Source organism: Mesocricetus auratus, unplaced genomic scaffold, assembly GCF_017639785.1.
Source record: "Mesocricetus auratus isolate SY011 unplaced genomic scaffold, BCM_Maur_2.0 Super-Scaffold_100006, whole genome shotgun sequence".
Classification (NCBI taxonomy): Eukaryota; Metazoa; Chordata; class Mammalia; order Rodentia; family Cricetidae; genus Mesocricetus; species Mesocricetus auratus.
Genome location: NW_024429190.1, coordinates 100,543,875 through 100,564,821, shown reverse-complemented (window position 1 = coordinate 100,564,821; position 20,947 = coordinate 100,543,875). Strand labels below are relative to the sequence as shown.

General features: G+C 41.1%; 1 protein-coding gene across 1 annotated transcript in view; it reads right to left on the bottom strand.

Annotated features, from left to right (window-relative positions):
* Dennd6a (DENN domain containing 6A) overlaps positions 1 to 20,947 on the bottom strand; it is a 49,241-nt gene that overhangs the window by 8,474 nt on the left and 19,820 nt on the right. Inside the window, exons 4-14 of the mRNA XM_005077673.4 lie at positions 20,583 to 20,695; positions 19,786 to 19,866; positions 17,683 to 17,788; positions 15,870 to 15,949; positions 14,577 to 14,639; positions 13,626 to 13,681; positions 8,016 to 8,138; positions 7,464 to 7,559; positions 3,591 to 3,685; positions 1,175 to 1,240; positions 863 to 927 (exon numbers count right to left, since the gene is read on the bottom strand). Of these exons, the coding sequence (XP_005077730.1) occupies positions 863 to 927; positions 1,175 to 1,240; positions 3,591 to 3,685; positions 7,464 to 7,559; positions 8,016 to 8,138; positions 13,626 to 13,681; positions 14,577 to 14,639; positions 15,870 to 15,949; positions 17,683 to 17,788; positions 19,786 to 19,866; positions 20,583 to 20,695 (944 nt within the window). The remainder of the gene's footprint in view (positions 1 to 862; positions 928 to 1,174; positions 1,241 to 3,590; positions 3,686 to 7,463; positions 7,560 to 8,015; positions 8,139 to 13,625; positions 13,682 to 14,576; positions 14,640 to 15,869; positions 15,950 to 17,682; positions 17,789 to 19,785; positions 19,867 to 20,582; positions 20,696 to 20,947) is intronic.

Below are 20,947 nucleotides of genomic sequence, written 5' to 3'. Positions count from 1 at the left end.
TTTGTGTGTAGCAGTATGTGTGTGTGACTCAGGAGGTAGGAGTGGAGAATACATACCACAGCAAAATGTGTGGAGGGCAACTTGTGGGAGTTAGTTTTCTCCTCTCTCCTTATACCATAGGGGTCCCAGAGATTAAATTCAGGCTGGCAGCTTGGCAGCCAACTTTACCTGTTGAGCAACCTTGCCAGTTCTGTCATTTATTTCTGAGACAAGGATATCCCTATTTAGCCAGGTATGTCTAGAACTTAAGATCCTCCTGTCTCAGTTTCCTAGTGCTGGTATCACAGGCATGAGCCACAATATCCAGACCTAACGCTTGGGTTTAAAAGGAATTCAGGGTTGAGGTGTGCAAGGCAAAAACCAAAAGTGATTTAGGGCTAGCAAGATGGCTCAGTAAATAAAAGCATTTTCCCTGGAACTCCCATCAAAGGTGGAAAGAGAGAATCAACTCCACACTACAATGTTTCCCTGACACCCACTATCACGTATATGCACACGCACGCGCACACACACACACACACACACACACACAGATTTTCTAACTTTTCAAAGAGAATCCAAGCCAAGGCATGATGGCATATGCCTATAATACAGCATTTAGGAGGCAGAAGCAGGAGGATTACGAGTTCAAGCCCAGCCTGGTCTTCATAGTGAGTTCTGCCAGGTGAGATTCTAGGCTGGGGATATGCCTCAATGGTAAAGCACTTGCCTAGCATGCATGAGGCCCTGGTTCAACCAACAGTATTGTTTTTAAGAAGTGAGGTTCTACATTACATTATCATATTAAAAAAGCCACACATTGCCTAGCTAAACATTACATACATCAACAAGGAGATTTAAATTAATATGAGCAAGTATTTACCTTCTGGAGTTGCTTTATGATTTCATCATCTCTGTTTAGATATGGCTTGTAAGAAGTATAAACTCCTAAGAAAAGAAGATAAAAAACCCAACAACCTAAATGAGTACATGCTTAAAATTAGTAAGTCTGGGGCAGCAGGATGACTTAGCTGGGAATGCAAGCCTACATGAGTTCCATCCATCCCTGGAATCCATGCTGGAAAGAGAGAATGGCTCCCAAATACTGTCCTCTGACCTCCACACATGCATTATGACACCTTCATGCTGACATGCCCAAATAAACACAAAAAAAGGCATTAATAAAAGTCAATACCAGGTTTAGAATCCAAAGTTTTTAGGTTCTTCAATTTTTTTACTTTAACTTGCTTAGGAATTTCACCTGAAAGAAAAACATAAAAAATTATTATAAACTGGGCTGAGGCTATAACTTAGTGATCGAATATTTGCCTGGCATGCTCATCTTAAGCATCATAATATTCTCAGTCCCATCATACATGCTATAGGACTCATGTATTTTGTCTAAAATGTTTTCTCTGTACAACAAAAATTATGCTGGGGAGGGAAACAATTTGGCAGTAAGTTTCATATTTCTCATAGTCACTAATTTCTTGACAATAATGAAAATACATAGTAATCTGTATGTGCTCTTTTAAAATGAGAAATGACAACAGCACACCAGTGCTGCAGGCATTAATTACTCTGCTGCAGTGTAGACATACTCTGAGCTCCCAGCCTAGCCAGCAGTGGGAGGAATGGCACGGGGACTTAATCAAACACATCGTATGTATGCACAAAATTCTGAAGCAATTGTTTGAAAAACATAAATAGATGCCAGGAAGCTCCGGGAAAAGGTCACAAATGTGAGGAAACAAACTGCAGCTCTATGATTATAAGCAATTTAAAAGACCTTATTCAGGGTCTGATGTGAATAACAGACAAACAAGAGGGGCTTAGCATTAGCAGAGTCATCTTAGTGCACCGTTGCATGTCTGCACACAAATCTCGACTCAGAGCAAACCCCTCATCTTTCCTGTTCACTTTCTCATTAGAAATGAGTAGTTTCTAATTAAAGCCAATATACACCCGCACTCTTTGTTTCTTCTTTAGTGGATGTTATTCTTAGGTTTTATTTTCCATTTAGTACAAAGTGGATAGTCCACCTAGGTAAAACACTAAGAGAGAAACCTCTCTGCACTGGAACTAATTCCCTTGCACTGTTAAAACCAGACCCACCTTTATGTTTTGCCATGTCTTCCCTCTGGGGCCTACAGGATGTGTAACTCCACAGACTTTGTCTGCATAGCTTGTGTAGCATATGCAGTACGCCTGGATTTGAGTTCAAGAAGCTAGACATTCATTTTTAAAGTTAAACCTTATTTCATGAATATGCCTCCAAATCCACAAGAAATAAAGAAAAAAATAGATATAACGAACTTCATGAAAACTAAAAAAGACAGTCCACAGAATGGTGGGAAATTTACAAAGCATGTCTGATAAGAGACCAGCCCCCTGCTCCCCCCGACACACACCTTTGAGAACTTGTTAAGACTATCAGGTTGGCCTTGAACTCATAGGGATCTGCTTGGCTCTGCCTCCCGAGTGCTGGGGTGCTGGCACTAAAGACATTACCATTATGTCCAGCTCCCTCATGGTGAGTTTTTAAACAAGCTTCCAGTTCATATTATGTCACCAATGGTTTCTGAAAAAGTTTCCTACCTCTATTCCTAAGGGAATTTTTTCCCATAGGAAAGAAAAATAAACAGCAATATACTGATTCCAGTCAATCAAAATCTAGATTAGTAAAAAAACAAACCTAATGGTAAGTATAAAGATAAAAAAAAATTTAAGCCTCCTATGTCTTTTGTGCATAGAGTAACTGCTGTTCTCTGAACTATCATTTGTGTCACTCAACAAACTACTGGAATGACAGGAGCATGGCAATGTTAGGGGTATCATTAAATTGGTATTTAAATTAAACACCCAATCTCAGAATTCATTATTCATGTAATCAACACTTACTAACTTCCCACAACAAGCCAAACACTGTATGTGTTCCTCAAGGAAAGCACAACCCGTGAGGACTCCCTCAGTCAATACAACGCACAACGTTACACAGCACTCGCCTTAAGAGCCGCCTGAGACTTTCATGCCAAGCCTGGGGTAATTCTAGCTTTTTGCTGCTGTTGTGTCTGAGACAGGGTTTCCCTGTGTAGTCCTGGCTGTCCTAGAACTCAGAGATCCGCCTGCCTCTGCCTGGGTGCCGGGATTAGAGGTGATACCCCACCACTGCCTGGCCTGGCCGTTCCTCCCTTATCTTGAGAGGAGGCCTCCAGTCTGTAGCACATGCTGGCCTAGAACTGTGCAGTCCAGGCCGGCCTTGAGCTCCAATCCTCCTGCCTCAGTTTCTAAAGTGCTGGAATTACATAGTCACTCTGACATCTGGCTATCATTTTAGTTTTCTATAAAACTTTCCTCAAACAAAGTAGAATTCCCTATTGTTTCTGGCTTATAAAATAAAAAGCTCAATTTCCTTGGGCTTTATAGAAATGCTTTTGGGTTGGGGCATATCCCATTTTAGTGAGAAGCTGTAACTCTTCTCCAAAGGTACTTGCCTACTAGACTGTCTCCAGCAATGTTGCCAATAATATAAACAGAAGCAGAGGAACACAAGGGGAGGTATGTAAGTGCTTAACCCATCACACACTGTGAACACCAAGTAGACACTTTACCTGCAGGTTTAAGATCTCCTATTCGAATAATGTGTGGCCAGTGCTGTAGTGTTTTAGCAAAAAAGGGGTTAGTTACTCCTAAGATGACTGAGGGCCTGGATAAAAATGAGACAAAAAAAAGGTGCAAAACAAAAAATTAAAAATAATGTTACATCACAGAAGAATAAGTAACAGTTTCTGAGTAAGAATATATAGAATACCATTCCCTTATTTGAATTATTACATATCAACATAATAGGCAACATACTCAGTACTAGACACATGAAGATAAAATATATGATTTTTTATTAGATTTATTCATTTTATTTTATGCATGAGTATTTTGCCTACATGTATTCTGTGTATCACATGTATGCCTGGTACCCTAGAAGGTCAGAAGAGGGAATCAGATCCCCTGGAACCAGAGTCAAGGATGGTTGTGAACGCTGGGAATCAGACCTGGGTCCTCTGAAAGAGCAGTCAGTGCTTTTAACTGTGAGCCAGCTCCCCAAGCCTCCAAAAACATGATTTTTTTTAAAGATTTTATTTATTATGTATACAGTGTTCTACCTCCATGTATGCCTGCAGGCCAGAAGAGGGCACCAGATCTCATTAATAGATGGCTGTGAGCCACCATGTGGTTGCTGGGAATAGAAGTCAGGACACAGTCAGTGCTCTTAATCTCTGAGCCATCTCTCCAGCCCCCAAAACACGATTCTTAAAACAGCATGTAGGTATAAAGGTATACACACACAATCATCATGACGACAATAAGAAGACACTGAAGAACCAAATGAGGATGAAATGCACAATAATCACAAGGAGAACCTATGGTCTGCCAGGGTGTCACAGGGCAGATTCCCCAAAGACGTGGTAAGACAAGACATGAACGATGGGTAGTTTTTGGTCAGCAGAGAAGGGAGATGGGGACAATGCAGAATAGTACATGCCAAGCAACGAGGAGATGTCAGTCTCTGCCCAGAACCACACACATTAGCACAGGCACCTCAGCCCCCGAGGAGAATGGGGAGCATCAACAGCAGTCAAGGACAGCACCAAGCATGTACAATTCATATGTTATCTTGGGTTTTCTTTGTTTGTTTCGTTTTATTTTTCAAGACAGGGTTTCTTTGTGTAGCCCTGGCTGTCCTGGAACCTGCTCTGTATATGGACTGGCCTCAAACTCAGTGGGATCTCTCAGCCTCTGTGATGGGATTAAAGGCGTGCACCTCCACTGCCCAGCTAGTATCTTGTCTTTAAGCAAGGAGAAGTCACGGAGAATCAGGTGGAGGTATGTCACATGAAGGTTACAGGTCACTGTAGTGTGATGTGGAGGATGCCCTGTAAGGAAGGGAAGCTTGGGGGAAGCAACAGTGGGCAGAGGAAAAGCAAGTCTGAAGAAGGAACTATGGAAAAAAGGGAATAAACAGGTTGGAAGATGTTTTAGGATGAGCTGACAAAATTTAGTTGTGAGTTATTTCGGGCCAAATTATGAAGATGTCAATACTATGTCTTTGGTAACTAAGTCAAAACTAATACCATTTATCAAGAAAGTAATAGGAGATTAGACCAAAAAAAAAAAAAAAAAAAAAAAGGAAATCAGTTAAACATGCTTAGTTTCAGATGCATTAACACACGTGGGTGTGAAATGGGCGTGGTGGTATGCCTATTATCCTAGCAGTTGGGAGGCAAAGGTAGAAGGACCAGATCATCCTAAACTACATTATCAAGTTCAAGGATACCCTGATGTATAAGGCCAGTTCTAGCCCATCAGTGCTAGGGTTTGAGATCCCATCTCAAAAAGAGAATAGATATACAGGTGTAACATTCTACACTACCAGTAACATACAGGTCTGGGTGCTGAAGAGACCTAAAATACAAAGATATATTTCAGTCATTAATATAGGATCATTTAAGTTTTTATTCTGTAGTTAGTCCAGAGTGGCCTTGAACTCACCTCAGTCTTCCTGCTCAACCTCTCAAGTACTAAGGTTACAGAGTGAACTCCTATGACAAGTTAATATAGAGTCTTTAAATTAATTGCAATTAATTAAGTAAGAATGAGCCCAGGAGAGAGCGATAGACAGACGGAGGGAGGGAGGGAGGGAGGGAGGGAGGGAGGGAGGGAGGGAGGGAGGGAGGGAGGGAGGGAGGGAGAGACAAACGTGCTCTTGTACCGTGGCATGCTGGGATGGGGATGGTATCAGAAGATAACTCTGAGGAGTTGGTTCTGTCCTCCCCCCTTCCTGAAGCAGGGTCTTTCACTGTTTCTGCTGATGTAATGCATGCTGGCTGGCCCTCAAGTTTCCAGGGTCTCTCCTGCATCTGCCTCCCATATAACTGTGAAGAGCTTAGACTACAGATGTATGCCACTGTACCCAGTTGTGTACATGGTTTGGGGCTTGAGCCTGGACTGACAGCTTTCGTGGAAAGTGCCTTTACCTGCTTAGCCACCTTCTCAGCCTTAGTATACGGTCTCAACATAGACCCTGGGTGCTGTTAACGCTATACAGAAAATGATCTGTCTGAAAAAAGAACCCAGGAGACAATCTTTGATAGCAGCAACATTTAAGGGAATATCAGAGAAAGAAGTCTACACAGAAGACTAAAATATGCCACCAGGCAGCCAGGAGACAGGAGGATCAAGGATTAAGATATTCTGAAAGCCAGGCAGTGGTGGTGCATGCCTTTAATCCCAGCACTTGCGAGGCAGAGGCAGTCAGATCTCTGTGAGTTCAAGGCCAGCCTGGTATACAGAGTGAGTTCCAGGACAGCTTCCAAAAGAGTACAGAGAAACCCTGTCTCAAAAAACCAAAAAATAAAAAGATATTCTGAAGGTAGGTGTGAAGTAGACCTTCAATCCTAAGGGAGGCTGAGGCAGAAGGATCAAAAGTTCAAGGACAGTCTAGACTATTTATGGAAATTCTATCTTAAAAATGGCCTATCTGCCATCCGCATAGTTGGAACACAGCACCAGGAGGCTCAGAAATTCAAGGCCAGCCTACATTACACGAGAGCCTGTCTCAACACACTAGGGCAATGGAACTCTTGTTCATTACCTCAAGCAATGAGAATAAAAAGTGTTGATGAATGTTAAGAATTTAGCTTGGGGTTTGGAGAGACAGCTCAGAGGTTAAGAGCAGTGTCCGCTGTTTCATTTCCTACCTGACAGCTCACAACCATTCTGTAACTCCAGTTCAGTGGTTGCCTTCAAGAAAACACATGGTACATAGACATCCATGCGAACAAAGCACGCATACACATAAAATAAAAATAAATTTAAAAACCAGATTGTATCAAAGAAAAAAGAAGCAGGTCTTTAATTCCAGAACTTAGGAAACAGAGGCCAGTGGATTTCTATGGGATTGAGTCTAGTCTGGTCTACAGAGTAATTTCTAGGACAACCAGGGCTACACAGAGAAACCCTCTCTCATAAAAACAAAACAAACAAACAAAACCCCAAACAGAAAGTTTGCCTGCAATAGATACTGTGACATTAACAGAAAATCAAGAAGTAAACAGAAATTATTTTTGTTCTTCTAAAACTTTATCTAAGAAAAGAAGATAAGCAATTATAAAACAGGAGCTAAAATGGAAGAAATACAACCATTTTTCCCTTCCATAGATCAGAAGAATTTTTCATAATCAAAGGAAAAATCTGAGGTAAAGTTAGGTAATTGTTAACAACAACACAGAATCTATTAAGTAAAAATCTCTCAAAGAAAGTAAGTTACTAACTCTTCAAATCTTAAATTATTATCCACATCTCCCCAAACCTTTTATAAAATCAATTTGTCATTAAATCAAAATTTTAGATGAAGAATTTATTACACAACAAAATGTATTATTCAATTCTACAACATTTTGGAAACAAAGGTTATTGCGTTTACTCACGGAGCTTGAGTACGGGTGGTATATTCTTTGAATTCACTATCATGAATCGTGAAGTAAGGTCGGAAATCGCTAAAGTACTTTAATGGAGAAATACAGCTGTGGGACAGGAAGACATACAAATCAGGACTCTGCCCACGGCCATGAGAACCCATATTAACAATACATACCTGATAGACAAGTTATTCCAACATGGCCTTTAGGTAAGCACTGATGACTAACATTACTGGGGATCTATCTATCAAGGTAAATGAACGAGTATGTGTGCGCATGTGTGTGTGCGCGCTCGCATGTATGTGTGTGTGCATGTGTGAGCATATGTGTGCGTGCGTGCGTGCGTGCGTGCGTGTGTGTGTGTGTGTGTGTGTGTGTGTGTGTGTGTGTGTGTGTGTCTGAGATTCAAAGCAGCAGAGACATGGTTCCAGCTCTAACTGAACCTAAGTCAATCTTTTCATCCATTCTGAGACAGCTGTTGCATGGATTAAGGCAATGAGTGGGGGACATCACAGACTGGAAACACTGAATGCATCAGCACCACAAGCCCAATATACTTACTTAACAAGGGCCAGTACAGTTTCTGAAGACTCTGATGGTGACGGCGCCATAACCACAAGGGGTTCTCCCAACAGCACCAACTCCCATAGCATCTGACTATGAAGGAAAACTGGGCAGAAACACCTAGAAAGTGTCCACACAGAAGAAACACTTCATTATTTATCCAACTTTGCTTTTCTAACTCCCAAATAATCATTCTAAGAATTTCATATTGATACAAATTCTTTCTGCTACTGACAGCTTGACCTGTAAAATTAACTAAGAATGTGGTAATACATAGAAACATAAGTCTCTCTCTGTCTCTGTGTCTTTCTGTCTCTGTCTGTCTGTCTGTCTGTCTGTCTCTCTCTCTCTCTCTCTCACACACACACACACACACACACACAATCAAAGCACAATCTTGTAATACTAGCACTTGGAAGGGAGAAGCAGAAGGATCAGAAGATCATCCCCAGACCCTGAGCCTGAGACCTGTCTCAAAAAGGAAAAGAAATAAAAGAAAAGAAACAACCTCCTCCAAAACCGACCAATGTATCAGTTTGATTTATTCCAATTTTTAAAAATAAAATTAGATATAACACACGCAAAACAGATGACAAACAATAAAAACATGTCATCAAACTGTGTTAACGTGACAGGCCTATTTTGTTAGCAATTGTTTGTTATTCTTGAATTTCTATTCTAAGTATTTTGGAGGAAACAAAAATAGTCTTCCAAGGGTACAAGTACTGAATGTCCGCAACTTATAATCCAGTGCTAAGCTGGGGCAGAGATCCGCAGAGAGCATGTGCTTTTCACAGTGCGAGGCCCTGGGTTCAATCTCTAGAACACACAGACAAACATTCTACAGAGAAAGCCAATTATTAAAAAAAAAAAAAAAGAGGTCAAGTGCAGCAGAGAGAAGGGAAAGAGCAGAACAACTCATCTGTGACGGGCCCTGATGATGAACTGTACCAGCCAAGAGCCGAAGCTTCTGACATCAAAGAATGAAGGCAACAAAATACAGGGGACCTCTATGTAACAACAGAATTGATTCCTGGACAAATCCTCTTCCAAAGAAAGACTACATATTTTTACGGAGGCCCTGGAGTTAGTGTGGGTTGTGAGGACATAATTCCACTAGTGTGTTTAAGACTCAGCATTTGGTGACTTTTGCCTAGTTTTCTTCCTTGTTTGGTAACAATTTTTCCCAAGCAGATTAGAGAAAAAAAGTATTTTTAAACATCATAACCAATCTCACTAGTTCAAAACACAAACATTCCCCCAAACTAAAAAGAAAAACCGTGGAAGTACAAAAGCACGAGACAAATTTATGAGATTAAAAAAATAGGTTAGGGCTGGAGAGATGGCTCAGAGGTTAAGAGCACTGACTACTCTTCCAGAGGTCATGAGTTCAATTCCCAGCAACCACATGGTGGCTCACAACCATCTGTAATGAGATCTGGTGCCCTCTTCTGATGTGTAGATGTACATGGAGGCAGGGTGTTGTGCTTGTAATAAATAAATAAATCTTTAAAAAAAATAGGTTAATTTAACTATAAAAAAGACAAATGCAAAGTAGGGTCCCTCTTCAAAATGGCTCTAGGATAATGCAAGGAGCTATTCTTTTTCCCTTACTAAGGGTCTCAAATCTAAAGCAGAACACAGTAGGCATCTCTGCCAGAAAAGCCTGGTGCGTGCGTGCGTGCCTGCGTGTGTGCGCTGGGGAAGCTGAATAAAGAGAAGAGTCACGGTCCATGAGGCTGGCGGACTCAGCTGTGGTGAAGAGGGTGGGGATCTGGTTGGAGGCCAGAGCCTAGGACATACAAATGAGCTCACAAACCAGAGGAGTGTCCTATTGTGTGGGGCCAGAGCTAGAGAGGACCATGGGGCTTGCCATTAAGTGCACATACATATGTGAGTATATGTAAATGTACCTAATGGAAGCAATTTGGATTTGTGAAGTTTCATAGCCATTATAACAGGGAAGGCATGGTGGCGGGAGGTTCCATCTATGGGTAGGAGCTGGTGGAAGCTTGGTTTATTACTTTTCAATGAAGCAGGAAACTGGGATCTCAGACGGTGAGTGGAAACAGGCTCTAATCACTCCCAGTGATTTACTTCAGTCAGGAGTCACCTCTTACAATCTCTAGTCACCTACAGATAGGGCTCAAATGCCTGCGGGGGGGGTGGCGTTTTACACTCACACTGTAACAGCTGAGACGATCTGGCACAAGGGGTCAGGACAACATGAGGGAGATAAGGGCATGGAGAGGTGACCTGGAGTGGGAAAGCAGGGTAAGGAGGGCACGCGTGTGGCACTCAGAGTCAGAACCCAGCGAAGGAGAGCGGCACTCACCCGTTTGACAGAGCACGCTGCAGGGGTCAGAAGGAGTCAAAGCCTGAGCAGGGTAAGGAGGGGCTCCACGTGCAGGGACCACAGAGCCCGTGGAGAAAGGCATGCGCACAAGGGATAGGGTCACAGTGAAGATGGCAAACTGTTTACTAGCCAGGGGGTCGATCAAATCAGTAAATAAATTTAAAATTGTAAAAGGTAATTTCTCAAGGAAAGGAGATACAAGCATGTAAAAGAAGTAAACAAAAATAAACCCTGTCACATAGCATTGGAATTGAGAACATTTATTTTGACTTTGTAGTTTTTAATATATGTGGATACAAAAGCACATATATAAAAATTTGTTTGTATATCTGTTGTATGTGCATATATTATCAGACACTAAGAAAATTTAAAAGCTTTGTCAGCTCAGTCAATGGGTCTGCCAAACTGCTTCACTCTGAAATTACAGGGGGGGGGGGTGACTGTGCGCCATTGTATCATCAGGTAAACAGTCCCTGACTTGAAGGGACTGTAGTAAGAGCATTCTAGTCTCTTTCAACTATTTCAGAAACCACCCTTTAACTCCTATTTCAACTTAAGAACTAGGAGGACTATTTCTACGATTCAGAGGATTAGCAGTTATGGGTTAATAAAGTCAGAACTAGCCAACAAGAAACCATTACAAACAGCCAACAGCTTCATAGTTAATACGGTGTCTCGTGTGTTATCTGGGAGCTGAGACAGCGGTGGAACCCAGGCAGCTGGCGGGAAAGAGTACATGCTACACAGAGGAAACTGCAATCAAAGGTCCAGCCCGCAGACGCTAACAGAGGGAACAAGTCCTGACCTAGTGAAAGCAGGGGCAGGGGCTGACCCTACAACCTCAGGTTCTTTTAAGATCTCCATCCTTCCCCTCAGTCTGAATGTAAAAATATCATTTCAACATACCAAATGTGACTTATATTAATAAACATAAAACGAAAACTTGAGACAGGTATGGTGCAAACGCCTGTAATCTCAGCACCTGGGAAATGAAGTCGGGAAGAGGACCAAGGCCAGCCTTAGCTACAGGGTGAGTTTGGGGCCATTCAGGGCTACTGGAGACTCTGTCTCCAAAAACCAAAACCAAAACAAAGGAAGAGACAGAGAAGCTCTCCACACAAAGTTCTATCATAGGGAAGCATTGATGTGATCCTTAGATATTGTGCCTGAGATTATTTTTCATGGCTTAGTTTTTTATTTTTAGAAAGACTTATGCTATTTTATGTGTATGAATGTTTTCGCCTGGATGTATGTTTGACCACCACATGCATGCCTGGTGCCCACGGAGGCCAGAAAGAGGGCATCAGAGCCCCGGAACAGGAGCTGTGGATGGTTGTGAGGCACAAGTCGGCTCTAGGAATCAAATCCAAGTTCTCTACAAGAGCAACAAATGCTCCAACCATTGAGCCATCCCTTCAGCACCTAGGGCTTAGATTCTTCTTTATTTCCTCTCCCTCTTCCCCCAAATTAAAAATATTTAACACTCTCTGAAGTTCAAGAGAAAAACTTTCTCGTGCATCTAGGCATGACGGCACATACACCCCAGCACCTGGGAGGCTGAGGCAGGGAGGCTATAGTGTCTCAACCAAACAAAATGGAAGCAACACACCCACACAAAACAAAACAAAAAACCCACAACAACAAAAACATACAAAACAAACAAACTTGTAACTGAATTCTGACTTAATTTATACAAATTCTTCAACTTGCCCTTCAATGACTCAAGCATCAAAACAATCAACAGTATGTACTCTCTGTGTCTTTTGTGTAGTAGTAGATTTTATAGATACTCTACCTTTTTATTCAGTTAAAACTTTTAAAATCATAATTTTAAGCATTATTTATATTTTATTTACAGCAAAATTGAGCACTGCCAAAGATACAGAAATAGTTCTACCATGTCAAAAAATTGCCTCATTATCAAGGTCTCTCTCCTTGGGTTTCTGGTCCTGTAGTTTTGACTTTGCCAAAATTATGTGAATGAAACCATCTATTAAGTAGCTTACAAAAGCCTGACATCTGTAATCAGCATGCTGTCTTTGAAAGTCACCTATGTTACTGTATCTATTAAAGGTTCATTCACTCATTTATTATTGCTGCGTGGTTTCCTATGTGCATGGGTATTTGGGTTGTATCCTATTTCACTACTATGAATAAAGTAACTTTTTTATTTATTGGTTTTTAAAAAGATTTTCATAGTATATATGTTTTTAAAATTTTTATTCATTCGTATTTTGGTTGTTTACTTTGAGACAGGGTTTCTCTGTGTAGCCTTGGCTGTCTTGGAACTCCCTCTGAAGTCCATGCTGGCTTCAAACTCAGAAAGATCTACCTATCTCTGCCTCCCAAGTGCTAGAATTAAAGGGTTATGCCATCACCACCTAGACTCATATATTTTATATGTGAGTGTTTTGCCTGCGTGTGTATCTGTGCACCAGGTATACGCCTCGTACCCGACGAGGTCATAAGATGACTCTGGATGTCCTGGGACTGGAGTTCTAGGAGTTCTGAGTCACTGTGTGGTGCTGGAGTCAGACCTGGGTCCTCTGGAAGAGCAGCCAGTGCTCTTAACCTCTGAGCCATCCTTTACCTCAACAGAATATATTTGACCAGATTCTTTCCCTTTCTCAACTCCTTTCAGACTCTACTCACCCACCCAACTTCATGTTCTTCCCTTCTCAGACAAACAATCCAAAAAGATTTGAAACAAAACAACAACAAAGAAACAAAACAACAACAAAGAAACAAAACAAAACACTGAAACATGCAAGTTGTGTTGGTCAGCTACTCCTGAGCGGAGGCGCTGCCCCAGACTGGGTGGTGTGCCCGTGAATAAGATAAACTACCATATGCGTGGATCTGCATGCAAGTCTTCACACAGGCTGTTGTTTCTCTACTTTCCTTTACTGAAGATTTTTTAACTAGGGTACAAATTTTATTAAATTTCACCACAAAATTGAAAATTCAACTCAAAATAACAACAACAAAAAAAAACATGACTTTTTCTAACATGTCTACAATATAACTCTTACACCAAATGAAACAAAAACTAATAGTCTTAACCATGTAGTTAGTACCCAATGTATATCTCCATTTTCCTGTCTCATCAGATGCAGCTGGGATGGAACACTGGACTTTACCATTGAAACAAAATGAGTATTTCCTTCTATGTTTATTCACATTCTCCATAAATTAATAACAACTATCACACAGTAAAAAGACAAAATAGTTAACAACTTTTTAATCTTTACCTGAAAAGATCCACCTCATGAACAGTAGGTAAAATAACAGATGTGTGTGTGTCTGCCTAAAGGATTAAAAGAAAAGAAGTATATTAGGGGAGATTCACTAAATTTATAGAAACCGTTTTCTCAGTTTTATTTTTAACACATGGTGTAGTCTTGGCTATCCTGGAACTCACTGCATAGTCCAGACTGGCCCTGAACTCACAGATTAGTGCAGGGACTAAGTGAACACCATCACACCTGCCTGTCTGAAGCCAAGTGTGACACACTATGGTACATGACCATGCTGTAATACCAGCACTGAAGAGCAGAGACAGGAGAACCCATGCAAGTTCAAGGTCAGCCTCACTAGCAAGTTCCTGGCCAGACAGGGCTACCCAGCGAGATCCCCATTCTGTGTTTTTCATGAAAGAGAATGGGTCATACCAGTCTCCCCAGCACAGAAGATAGAGAAAAATATGAACCCTGTGGGTAGGAACCAGCCCAGTGTGAGACCAGGTCAGAACTGCAATGTGCTCTACCATTAACACTAAGCATGAAACAAACACAGCCAGTTTTCCTGCTGTTCTCAAGACTGACTCAAAGAGCAAAGGAATGATAGGTAATGAAACCAACTGATGAACAGAAATAAAAGTCCTGAATCCTTCTGACTGAGAATTCTATAATCAGGAGTCTGTTGGCTACTCTTCTAAGAGAGGACCTTTTCCAGAATCAAACCTCTTTAAAAAAGTATTTACCGTCCCTTTGTCCTTACAATTACAACATAAACTCTAGGTTCTTCAATATCTACTGAGGTAGTAACAACAACAACAAGAGCCAAGAAATCTTAAAAGTTTATCGCCAATTAACTAAAAAACAAAACAAAACAAAAAAATGGCTGTTTAAGTACATTAAGTATGTTCAGAAATATATTAACAGGCCCCGAAACTACACTGTGATTATTTTAGATCATACTACCTGCTGAGTTAACTGCACCATCTGAGTGGTCCCAGGCTTGTCATGACACGTGGGAATTCGTACCTTAAAGACAAAGTGAGAAAGTATCACCTTTATCTGTATGAAAAGTGCTTTCTGGATGCTAAAAGACACACTCAGCACTTCTAAAATGCTATAAATACCAAGCATTTATGTCGGGTCTTAGAACTAAGGATATTCATTTTTAGTTACAGCATAAAGGAGGGGAACAAAAGTTTCCATGTGTATAAACAGAGATCACTAAACATCAAGAAGCAAATGTGCTGCAAAGCACTGTAAGGACATGAGCCTCATAGAACTTCCTGCTTATCTTTCCAGTCTTTGCTTCATAAAATACACACACCCAAACACACCCTCTCAAGCCTGCCAAATTGTTGTACAAACCCCACAGGAAACAATGGGAACCCTCCACACAGTGCTATCAGTATTATTTTTTATGTTTGCCAAAGGGGTTGGGGGAGAATACAAATACTAAACAAGCAAATCCAAAGAAGGAATACTGTGAAGGTTAAAGCCAATGTCATAAACACATGCAAAGAACCTGAGTACATCCCTACAAAATCTGAGAGGAAATTCAAATTCCTTAAACACAAAGCAATGGGTTGGGCAAGGAGGGCCTCACCCTCCCTGGGGAATGATGTGGGGATTGGGTGAGAGGCTGGAGGACTGGTGGAGGGACACCACGGGAGGGGTGGGAGAGGGAGCTGGGACTGATGTGTGAAGCATTCACGTTTCTAATTTAAATAAAAACATATATTGAGGAAAAAAATGAAAAACAAAAACAATGGGTTGGGGATATAGCTCCGTGGTAAAGCACTTGTGAGGTCCTGGGTTCAATCCCCAATACACAGAGAAATAATGAAAAGAAAAAGCAAAAAACTCACTATAACAGAGAATATTCCAAGATAAGCACGCCTGGTCTGACATTAAATGCTAGAGACCATTTATACCTGAAAACCAACAGCTCCTCTAGTTTATCTTACTTTTCAGCAATTCACACTCAGTACAAGTGTTCCGCTTCTGCTTACTACCCACATTGCAGAATTCAACATCCCTGTGCCAGTTCTACCAGGTGCAGGGCCTGCCTGGAGGGGCCTGGAGGGTAGGAAGGACTCTGTGAGGCAGGGTGAACTGTGGTGCATGTGTAACCCTCAGCAAGAGCAACAACAAAGGCAGCAATGCTGCTAAGTGTCACAGGGTTAAAAGCCAAGCCCATGTGTGAGCTCTCTGTGAGTTCTTTAAAGGGCAAACGATGACACTTTGGTGAGTTGTTACCTTCATTAACACCCCCATGATAGGCAGATGCAATGTTTTCCCTGGCACTGGGGCAGGCCACCGGTCAACATCATTACAAGCTGGAAATGTAACAAAACATTTTCTTAATGTCAGTGAAAAATTAAAATATTTAAAATGGACACGGCAGGTTAGAGTTCTTTAGTAACAGGGGAGAAACATTAGTAGTAACAGCAGATACAGTAAAAGGAATGAAACACTGGCTTCCATTTCTTTCAGAGATACTGTGTCCTAAGGAATGTACTAGTTAATTGTTGAGCGAGAGCTGGAGATGGCTCAGCCACTAAGAGCACTCTCTGCTCTTGCAAAAGAGCTCGGGTTCTTGGCACTGATGTCAGGAAACTCACCACCTGCAACTCCAGCTCCAAGAATCTTTCTGGTCTCCCCTCAGGCATGTGCTTGTGCATGCAAGCGCGCACGGCACGCACGCTCACGCGCGCACACACACACACACACACCCCAATAACATCTTTTATTTGTTCATTTTTTATGTGCAGTGGTGTTTTGTTTCATGTATGTCTTGGTAAGGGTGTCAGGTCCCCTGAAACTGGAGTTACAGACAGCTGTGAGCTGCCATGTGGTTGCTGGGAATTGAACCCAGGTCCTCTGGAAGAGCAGTCAGTGTTCTTAACCACTGAGCCATCTCTCTAGCCCAATAAAAACTGTTTTAATTAAAAAGAAAAAATTGTTGGATGACAAATAGGTTCAAGGGCAGTTTTCTTACTTATGTTTTAACTACTAAAATGTTGCACACTAAGAATTTCTGTTCTATAGTACTCCAAGAATGATCAGTTCAAAACCTTTTTCCTAAATCTAACAAATATCATTTATTTTGTTACAGTAGATAGGACCACATAGCACTTTTAGTATTTATAGGTAAAGATGCCAGACCAAAAATTCTTTCCCTCTCTCTCACATTGTTTAAGTCTTGATTCTTTAGAATATCAACTTCCACTTTATTAAAACTCCTTTGTTAATGGGGGGGGGGGGGTGAAGAGATAGTTCAAATGTTAAGCGTGCTAACACCTCTATCAAAAGACCACAATTTGGTTCCCAGAACGCATGTCAGACAGCTCACAACCATTTGTACCTCTAGGCCTAAGAAATCTGATACTTCTAGTCTCCAAGGACACCTGCACACATATAGTGCACACAGACAGACAGACACACATTCAGACAGACAGACACACACACACAGGAATGAATGAAAAAACATGTTATAAAAGAGTACATATGGGCCTGGCATTGGTGGCACACACCTTTAATCCCAGCACTTGGGAGGCAGAGGCAGGTGGATCTCTGTGAGTTTGAGGCCACCCTGGTCTACAGAGTGAGTTCCAGGACAGCCTCCAAAGCAACACTGAGAAACCTTGTCTCAAAAAAAAAAAAAACAAAAAACAAAACAAAAAAAAAAAAAAAAACAAAGAGTGCATGTGAATTGAGGAAAGTCAGGAAAGTGCTTGCTGCACAGTGTGAGAAACTGAGCTTGATCCCCAGAACTCACAGAAAAAGTCAGCATGGTGATGTGCATGTCTGCCACACAGGCACTGGGCAGGAGAAGTAGCTGACTGAGGCTCACTGGGCAGTCAGCCTAGCCTAATTAGAAAGCCCAGGTCTTAGTAAGAGACCCTATGGCTCCTGAGGAAGAGCACAAAAGATTGACCGCTGGCTTCCACACGTGCTGACGTTTGCATGTACACCTGCTCACACACATGCATCTGAAAACAGTGGATATGCACACATGAACAAATATGCATGCACACACAATACATAACTCATGTAGTATTTAACTTACCTGCTTCCAAATAAGGTTCATTCTTTTCAAAATACTCTGGTGCTATCTGTTTGAGTACGGTGTGAAAAAAGTGAATATAAGGTAGTTTGCTGATCAAAACCAATGACTAAAGAAAGAAGGGGACAAAAGTTTTTTTAATGCCTAATAATTATAATTTAGGTTTGCCTTTTATGTTTTGCATGAACAATTACTAATGAGCTAAAATTCAACAAAAAAAGTATGGACTTTGAAATTAAAAGGTTTTTACAGCATAAGATTAAAAGAAAATACAAAGCCATAACTGAGGAATGCAAAAAGTTTAATTTTATTATTACACTTTAATAACTGAAAATGAATCACAAATATTCCTGCTCTTCAAGTAAGAGTTTCTCCCAGCCAGACTAATATAATGAACAATGTTAAAAGCCCAGTATAACGGTCAGTTTTTAACTGTCAATGTGACACAATCTATAACCACTGGGAAGGGAGGATCAGTGCCCGCGGAGATTATCCTGATGATGTCAGAGGAGGCAGGAAGACCCACCTACTGTGGGTGGAGCCATTCCCTAGGCAGAGGATTCTGACTAAGGAAACAAGCTGTGCATGCTATGGATGTAATCATATGGGTGCAAATTATCAGTGTCTCAAGCTAATGCCACTGTGACCTCTCCACAGAGAAGGCCTATAACCTGGGGCTAGTACTAACATAAGCAACATTCTCCCCAGGTTGTTAGGGTCAGGGTATTTTATCACAGCAATAGAAAGAAATTAAGATACCTTCCTGTTGTCTACAACACAGCAATATCAAAAGTTAGCCACAGGAAGTCTTTCTACTAAGAAAAGTACAAATTGTGATGTTTGGCCCAAATTCCTATGACAGTTAGTTCTGCAGTTCAGCTGTCCTAACCTAGCTACACACTTAAAAATTGCAACTTTCAGGATCATCACTTTAGATACAAATTACACTGATTTTAAATATTGTTTTCCTTGAAAAAAGCTACTTTTATTTTTTTTAGGATTTCATTTTTATTTATGTGTGGGTGTCCACAGAGTTGGAGTTGGAATTATAGCGGTTGTGAGCTGTCCAGTGTGGGTGCTGACAAGGGAATTGGTAACCCTGCAACAGCAGCAAACACTCTTAACAGCTGAGCCATCTGTCTCTCCGGCCTCCAGATTACTTTCTCCCTGTCTATCCAGCATCGATCAATGGGCACTGAACATTCCGAATACAGATGGAGAAGGTATGTCCTAATAGCTTAGGTAGGACTGATTGATTTTTCTTTAATTTATAAGATACTGTATATTTAGGTTGGAAGCAATAATGGTGAAGGTGTTGCTAATTTTACTCATTGGCTCATCAAAATAAGAAAAAAACACACAAAAATTGCAGGTGTTTATAGGTTGTAAGAATATTATAATTTATTTTCTCCCTTATTTTCCAATATCAAAAATATAGGCGCACTCTCCCTCGTATTAACCGCAACACTACAGTTTATCAGAAGTATAGTACAGAGACGGCAAAAATTCAACAGTTAAAAATGACAAAACATCGGCTGGGTGGTGGTGGCACACACCTTTAATCCCAGCACTCAGGAGGCAGAGGCAGGTGGATCTCTGTAAGTTGGGCCAGTCTGATCTACAGAGTAAGTTCCAGGACAGCCTCCAAAACAATGCAGACAAACCTTGCCCCCCCCCCAAAAGATGACAAAACATAGTGACATATCCCTTAATCTCAGTACCCAGTAGGCCAGTCAGGTCTACATAGCCAGTTCTAGAACAACCAGGGTTACATAGGCAGACCCTGTCTAAAAATAGATAGATAGATAGATAGATAGATAGATAGATAGATAGATAGATAGATAGATAGATAGATAGATAGATAAGATAGGGTCAGATGCCTGTAATCAAAAAAAGGACAGGTCACATAAAAACTTCAGACATTGAGTTAACTGTGTCTACTTTAGTGTGGGATTGAAACAGGGTCTCGTGTGATCCAGGTTGGCCTCAAATCCCTGGTTCTTCTCTTCCACCTCCTAGGGGCTCAGACTGCAGGCAGACACCGTCAAGTCCAGTCCTCACTTTTCTATCACAACACTAAGAAATTAACAGTTCATATAAAATTACCTTCTGAAAGTAGCCTCTTTTAAGAGTTTTATCTCGAACTTGTCGAAAATACACATATCCATAAAAATATGCAGGATCTTTCTATGAAAGAAGAGACAAAAATCATATGTGTGTATGTACATATGTATACGCATATGTACAGATATCTGTTAATGGTAACACTGGACTTCCTTAGAACCCCAAGTCAGTATGTGAGCAATACACAAAAGCTAATCCTGTCTTCCTACTACAGACAAAACTCAGGAGAATAAAGAACCTGCCAGCGTGCCCAGAGAGCACAGCTGCGGCCTGCCCACTACAGGCAAGGCTTCCATCCCTAGGAATTGTCACTTATGCTTTTATTCACACCTAGACTGGCAAACTGAAGCCAGAAAGCTACCAAATCCAGAATTTCCCCCAGTGCTACACTGTTTCTCAAATTCTACAATAAATACCTATGGTTATAATAAGATCTGAGGCACCGGTACAGGGAGACTCCTCAACTATGCAGGTAGTGACTGTGCAATGCCACTCCACAACACACCTCAGGATGACAACACAGCACCTCGCCATGCTGGTCCAATGTCACAGTCCACAGAGCAGTGACTTCCAGAGTAGTGACTTCAGTCAATTCCACTCAATACTCAATCCTTATCTTTTAGACTTTATTTGAGAAAGCCAGATAGATAATAAAACAGCTCCCCCAAAGACAAACAATAACAAAATGTTATCAAAGGTGACAGCCTATATTAGCTCTAAAGCAGTGAGTTCTAATGTTTCCCCTCACATGGACATTTTTCCAAGAACACTTTTCCAACCTTTAAGTAAACGGGTAAATCTTTGTCAAATTGATCGAGAAGACAATGCAGTGACACCCTCCTCCCAGAAGACTGTCGGAATCTAAAACAAAACTGGGTATCTCCAAGACAACCTAGTGAAAACACAAAGAAAAGCCAGTCAGGACAGCTTAGGGTGACATGTATCCAGTTTCATCAATATTCAAGTGAATGAACTTTACAAATAATTTAAACACAATTCTTCATGTTTAAGAGAAGAAAAAAAAAAGCTTAAAAATTCTAGGATTTAGCCAGGATAGTGGGACATTAATCCTAGCACTTGTGAGGCAGAGGCAGGTAGATCTCTGGAGGCTGATGCTGGGTTTACAGAATAAGGTCTAGAACAG